Source organism: Silurus meridionalis, chromosome 10, assembly GCF_014805685.1.
Source record: "Silurus meridionalis isolate SWU-2019-XX chromosome 10, ASM1480568v1, whole genome shotgun sequence".
In the NCBI taxonomy this organism is placed as follows: domain Eukaryota; kingdom Metazoa; phylum Chordata; class Actinopteri; order Siluriformes; family Siluridae; genus Silurus; species Silurus meridionalis.
In genome coordinates, this window is record NC_060893.1 from 23,987,601 (window position 1) to 23,994,630 (window position 7,030).

General features: G+C 37.7%; 1 protein-coding gene across 5 annotated transcripts in view; it reads right to left on the reverse strand.

Annotated features, from left to right (window-relative positions):
- The window catches only part of map7d1b (MAP7 domain containing 1b), a 47,069-nt gene extending 42,028 nt beyond the window's left edge, over positions 1 to 5,041 (reverse strand). For all 5 annotated transcript variants that reach the window (XM_046859064.1, XM_046859063.1, XM_046859067.1 and 2 more), the window contains exon 1: positions 4,669 to 5,041. In XM_046859064.1, coding sequence (XP_046715020.1) covers positions 4,669 to 4,726 — 58 coding nt within the window. In that variant the 5' untranslated portion in view covers positions 4,727 to 5,041. The remainder of the gene's footprint in view (positions 1 to 4,668) is intronic.
- Positions 5,042 to 7,030: the final 1,989 nt, after the last annotated feature.

Sequence of the window (7,030 nt, forward strand, 5' to 3'; positions counted from 1 at the left end):
TTTGAACAAGTCCAATCTTGGACGTGTCTCACAAACACAAACACACAAAGCCACTGATGACAGAGTATTTAAAGGTGTACGAGATTATCAGGATGAGACACACACACACACACACAGACACACAAAGACACACACACACACAGACGCACGTGCAGATACACAGACACACACACACACACACACACACACACACACACACACACACACACACACAGTGTGGAAATTCCCTGCTAGTCTATCTTTGCTAACATCACGCCGGTCCTTTGGGAAGTGCACATGCCTGAGAAGCCTGGAATATCAAACACATCTGTTCCGCAGAAATTCACCAACTCTTTTTCTGAAGCCACAAAAGGCGAGCGACGTTCCTCCAGGAGCTTTAAGTGACTAAACCAAAACGCTCTGCTGGACGGCTTTACAGTACACCTTTTATTTATTAATGAAATCTGTTGATTTGTGAAAACAAACGAAAAGAGAGATATTTATGATGAAGTCTCATCTTGTTCCTGACTGCGACACGTCATCCACGTTTGTTGTTTTTTTGGATCAAATACACCATATGGCCAAAAGTTTGTGGACACCCGGCCAATAAGATTTTGAAGATGTTGGTATTTGCCTCTTGATGAACATCCCGTTCCACGCTTACTCTTATAATGAGCTTCACTCTTCTGGGAAGATGTTCTGCTAGGTTTTTGTGGAGATTCATTCGGTCACAAGGGTGTTAGTAAAGTCAGGTAGGTGAGGTGAGGAAGCCTGGGGTGCAATTCAGCGTTCGCATTCATCCCACAAGATCTTTCACTCCAACCAATGCAAAGCAGATCTTCATGGAGCTTCATGTGTTTGTGCATAATGGTGGAAAAGTCTGGTGTCCAAATACTTTTAGAGACAATACATAAAAAAAATTTTTGTACAGATATCAGTGCGGATTCTTATCGTTATACTCGTTAAAATGACAATACGGTGATTGTATGCGTAATATGACGATTCAAAAACATTGCATCAAATATCGTAGTGGTGTTATAAGCGGTCATAAGCATGTAAGACAGGCTTATATCATAGTAATAATAATGTAATAATAATATCACCAATTATAAAATAAAACTCATGGTGTAACACGATCATACGACCCTTTTGTGAGGGAGCAGGTCTGCTTCTGGCAGAGTCATGAAGAAGGAATGTGTTTTTGTCCTCTGTGTGTGTGTGTGTGTGTGTGTGTGTGTGTGAGAGAGAGAAAAAGAGAGACACGTCTATTCTTCACGTCTCCCCTCGGGCAGCGTATCCTGCCTGAAGAAGGTCCGAACGAGGCCACGATTTCTAGCGCCAGGACGTAGAGCACCTCCGAGATTACGCAACGTCAGCATCCTCCAAAAAACGTCGTCCCGCTAACTTGTGACCTCGGTCCCCACGTCAATGTACAAACCTGTTCTCACGACTCTTTCCCAAAAGATTTTCCTCGACCGTGGATTCGGCCGCAACACGTTTTAAATTACAGCCTGTGCTCGGTATGCTGGTCCTTCTCCGAAATAACAGTTATTATTATCATTATAACAGACAACGCAGCAGTGTGAGCTAATAATAATAATAATATACACCAGGGGAAACTCAGCAGCTCATCTACATGTATACTATAATCAGGACCAAAACACGTACCAGAGACTCTCTCAAATGTGTAATATACCAGTATATGTGTAGCAGTACAACATTTATGCAGAAATTTATATTTTATCAAAATATAGAACATATTAAACTTTTCCACTGCTATTCTACTTATTTATGTGATAATAAACAGCTCATGTGAATTTCTGTTACTGTTACTGTTTCTACTGTTACTGTTTCTGCTGTTACTGTTTCTACTGTTACTGTTTCTACTGTTACTGTGGGTTCTGCTGTTACTGTTTCTACTTTTACTGTTTCTGCTGTTACTGTTTCTACTGTTACTGTTTCTACTGTTACTGTGGGTTCTACTGTTACTGTTTCTACTGTTACTGTTTCTACTTTTACTGTTTCTACTGTTACTGTTTCTGCTGTTACTGTTTCTACTGTTACTGTTTCTACTTTTACTGTTTCTACTGTTACTGTGGGTTCTGCTGTTACTGTGGGTTCTACTGTTACTGTTTCTACTGTTACTGTTTCTACTTTTACTGTTTCTACTGTTACTGTTTCTACTGTTACTGTTTCTGCTGTTACTGTTTCTACTGTTACTGTTTCTGCTGTTACTGTTTCTACTGTTACTGTGGGTTCTGCTGTTACTGTGGGTTCTACTGTTACTGTTTCTACTGTTACTGTTTCTACTGTTACTGTTTCTACTGTTACTGTGGGTTCTGCTGTTACTGTTTCTACTGTTACTGTTTCTGCTGTTACTGTTTCTACTGTTACTGTTTCTACTGTTACTGTGGGTTCTGCTGTTACTGTTTCTACTGTTACTGTTTCTGCTGTTAGTGTTTCTACTGTTACTGTTTCTGCTGTTACTGTTTCTACTGTTACTGTTTCTACTGTTACTGTGGGTTCTGCTGTTACTGTTTCTACTTTTACTGTTTCTGCTGTTACTGTGGGTTCTACTGTTACTGTTTCTACTGTTACTGTTTCTACTGTTACTGTTTCTACTGTTACTGTGGGTTTCTGCTGTTACTGTGGGTTCTGCTGTTACTGTGGGTTCTGTTGTTACTGTGAGTTCTGTTGTTACTGTGAGTTCTGCTTCTGCTGTTACTGTGGGTTCTACTGTTACTGTTACTACTGTTACTGTGGGTTCTGCTGTTACTGTTTCTACTGTTACTGTTTCTACTGTTACTGTGGGTTCTGCTGTTACTGTTTCTACTGTTACTGTTTCTACTGTTACTGTGGGTTTCTGCTGTTACTGTGGGTTCTGCTGTTACTGTGGGTTCTGTTGTTACTGTGAGTTCTGTTGTTACTGTGAGTTCTGCTTCTGCTGTTACTGTGGGTTCTACTGTTACTGTTACTACTGTTACTGTGGGTTCTGCTGTTACTGTTTCTACTGTTACTGTTTCTACTGTTACTGTGGGTTCTGCTGTTACTGTTTCTGTTACTGTTTCTACTGTTACTGTGGGTTCTGCTGTTACTGTGGGTTCTGCTGTTACTGTGGGTTCTGTTGTTACTGTGAGTTCTGTTGTTACTGTGAGTTCTGCTTCTGCTGTTACTGTGGGTTCTACTGTTACTGTTACTACTGTTACTGTGGGTTCTGCTGTTACTGTTTCTACTGTTACTGTTTCTACTGTTACTGTGGGTTCTGCTGTTACTGTTTCTACTGTTACTGTTTCTGCTGTTACTGTTTCTACTGTTACTGTGGGTTCTGCTGTTACTGTTTCTACTTTTACTGTTTCTGCTGTTACTATTTCTTCTGTTACTGTGGGATCTACTGTTACTGTTTCTACTGTTACTGTTTCTGCTGTTACTGTTTCTGCTGTTACTGTGGGTTCTGTTGTTACTGTGGGTTCTGTTGTTACTGTGAGTTCTGCTGTTACCGTTTCTACTGTTACTGTTTCTGCTGTTACTGTGAGTTCTGCTGTTACTGTGCTGTTACTGTGGGTTCTTCTGTTACTGTGGGTTCTTCTGTAAATGTGGGTTCTGCTGTTACTGTGGGTTCTTCTGTTACTGTTGTTACTGTGGGTTCTGCTGTTACTGTGGGTTCTTCTGTTACTGTTTCTGCTGTTACTGTGGGTTCTTCTGTAAATGTGGGTTCTGCTGTTACTGTGGGTTCTTCTGTTACTGTTGTTACTGTGGGTTTTGCTGTTACTGTGGGTTCTTCTGTTACTTTTTCTGCTGTTACTGTTTCTACTGTTACTGTTTCTGCTGTTACTGTTACATTGGTTTCTGCTGTTACTGCTGTTTCTGTTACTTTTGTTGTTACTGCTACTGTTGTTACTGTTACATTGGTTTCTGCTGTTGCTGCTTCTGCTGTTACTGTTTCTGTTACTTTTGTTGTAACTGTTGTTACTGTGATTTCTGTTGTTACTGTTACATTGTTATCTTTTTAACCACTTTGAAGAAGAAGAAGAGTTCCTACCGCTCAGTACTTCAAACATGACAGTCAAAAATTAAAGACTTCCTAACACTGAAGAAGTAGAGAAGAAAAAGTATATGAACAAGAAGATGATGAAAAGGGGAGGAGAAGAAAAAAAAAGAAAAAGAAGTTGAAGAGGGCCCTCCTACCACTTATTGGTTGGGCCCGTGATATAAACAAACTGTAAATTATTATCGAGAACAAAATACAAGAAGAAGAGGATGGAGAAGATGATGAAGGTAGATCTTATCACTTAGAGCACATGTACATGAATAGGGGAATGTAAAGCTGTGAAACCCAGTGTGTGTGTGTGTGTGTGTGTGTGTGGGAAAGAGAGAGAGATAGAGAGAGGGAGTGATAGAGAGAGAGAGAGAGAGAGAGAGAGAGAGAGAGAAACAGTATCATGTTTATCACAGCTGTAAAATAAACACAATAACCTCTATCACACAATAAGTCAGTAACTCAGGGTGTGTCTCAGAATCCTCATGTGCTCCTGTTACTTATCCACCATATCAGCACAGAGTTTATCCCCGAACTGGAGGAAACCTCAGACATGGCATGACTTTAAAGCATGGAATACAATGAAATGCAAACGGAAGTGACGATTCCGGGGGGCATTAATTTATTTCTTTATCTTATACATACACACTCACCTTTCTCATTCAGGGTCAGCTTCTCCTCAAAGCTCAGCTCCAGATCTTTGTTCTCCATTTTCTGTGTGTGTGTGTGTGTGTGTGTGTGTGTGTGTGTGTGTGTGTGTGTGTTTAAGATCGTTGCTCTTCCTCTGCACACTCCGTCATTCCATCAGTCAATCCCAAAAGAAAAAAAACCTCAGCCACCAAACAAAAGCTCCTCTTCCAGCCTTCTTACACTACCTCAAACCCAGATTTATCACCGGATAACCTAACAAGAAGTCTTCCTCCTTCAGGAAATTCTGGTTGTTGTATGAAATATCCGTAAAAATAGACGCACACGAAAAATAAATCCAGACAGAAGCAGCCCTCCTGCCCGTTACCCCTCCAACCCCGCCGCAATGAAACTGCTTAGAGGAACATCCGATCTCTACCGGACTCTACCATTCACTCCGAAAAAATGGGGGGAGGTGATGTTCTTAAAAATCCCACGAGCCTTTTAAACACCTCTGTTAACGCATTTAAAAGGCGAATTGATGTAAAGATAGTGTTCTAAAACCGTTTGTGTGAACTTTAACGCTTTGATTTTAACTGCAAATAAGAAACATAACCATAAAGAGGTTAAACAGATCCCCCTGTGTGAAGATTCTCCTGCTGTGTCCCGGCAGCAGTGGAAGAAATTCTTCACTCGAGCAAAAATAGAAACGACTGGATGTCATGATGGTGTTAGAAAAACACAAGTCTGCAAAAGATCCAACTTTCTGTTTTTAAATTGGCGAAATAAAAATAACAAATAAAAATACAAATTATTTATTTTATTTAAATTAACAAATGTGCATGTTTTTTTTCCACCTAAAATAATGTTTTTTTTTAATTATTCAAAACTAATTATCTCAAGTAAATAAATAAATAATGTCTATAAGTAAACAAAAAAGTCAATCATTTATCTATTTTATTATTTATAATTAATAATTAATTTATAATTATAATCAATGAACTCATATACAATCACATTATCATTAATTTACTCAATTTCTTATTTTATTATTTCTCAAAAATCTAATTATTTTTATTTATATTTCCTATTTTTTTATATGTAATAAAAAACATCCAGAGCCCTAGAATGATTTTTGCATATTTGTGAGTCTTAAATCGAAGTTAAGTGTTTTACATCTGAATTTATTTGATTACATTTAAATAATGTGATTTTTAAATTATTCATGAATATTATAATGTATAATTATTCATATCAGCCATTAGTAGTTATAAATGTAATACACAACATGATCATCTGTTATAACTATAAGGATTATGTGATATAGCAAAATGTAGTACAGCACATTATTAAAGCTTATGGGGCGTTTATTTATTGTTAAAACTCTCAAATTTATAGTATAACATATATAACATATAACATTATAATAACACAGCCTAATAATAATAATAATAATAATAATAATAATAATAATAATAATAATAATCTAGTATAATGTAATATAATAAAGTATAATTAATGTGCAATCGATGAGTGTATATGAAACCCAGTTGTAAGTGAAAATACTGATGTTCTCTCTCAAACACCCACACACACACACACACACACACACACACACACACACACACACACACACACACACAGGTGACAGAAAGGGTCTGAACACAGGGTCTGAACAGATCCTTTAGGTGACTGAAAGCTGTAGTGGAAATCCTTCAGAAGACTCTCAGAGGGACATTTTGTCTCAGTGTCAGAGAGGGTCAAGAACCCAAAAGGAACCATCACCATGACAACAGACCATTATGTGATTTGCAGCAACATCTGAAGTTAAAATAAACCAAGCTGTGTGCATTACATCATTATGGATGTGTATAAGAACTGCAGGTTTTTCTTGTTTAACCCTCACAGTAACCTTCACTGTGTGAGGAATGATACTACTAGCCACTAGTAAGTGATATACATTACGATATCCGCCATGCTTAAGTCATAAAGTAGCCGTGTTTCTATAAAGGAAGCTATCATCACAGAGACCAATGGATGTAAGTCATAAAGTTAGCCATGTTGGATAGTTAGCAAGCTAATGCTGTGCTGAGCACTCTGTGCAAGTAATAAAACCATATGCTAACTGCTGGATGTAAAAAAAATTAAACATTATAGAGTGCATCCAGAAAGTTTTCACAGCGCTTCACTCTTTCACATTTTGTTATGTTTTAGCTTTATTAAAAAATTGATTCAATTCATTATTTTCCTTAGAATTCTACAAACAAAACCCCATAATGACAATGTGAAAGAAGTTTGTTTAAAATCATTGCAAATGCATTAAAAATAAAAAAATAAAATAATATCACGTACAATAAGTATTCACAGCCTTTGCCATGACACTCAAAA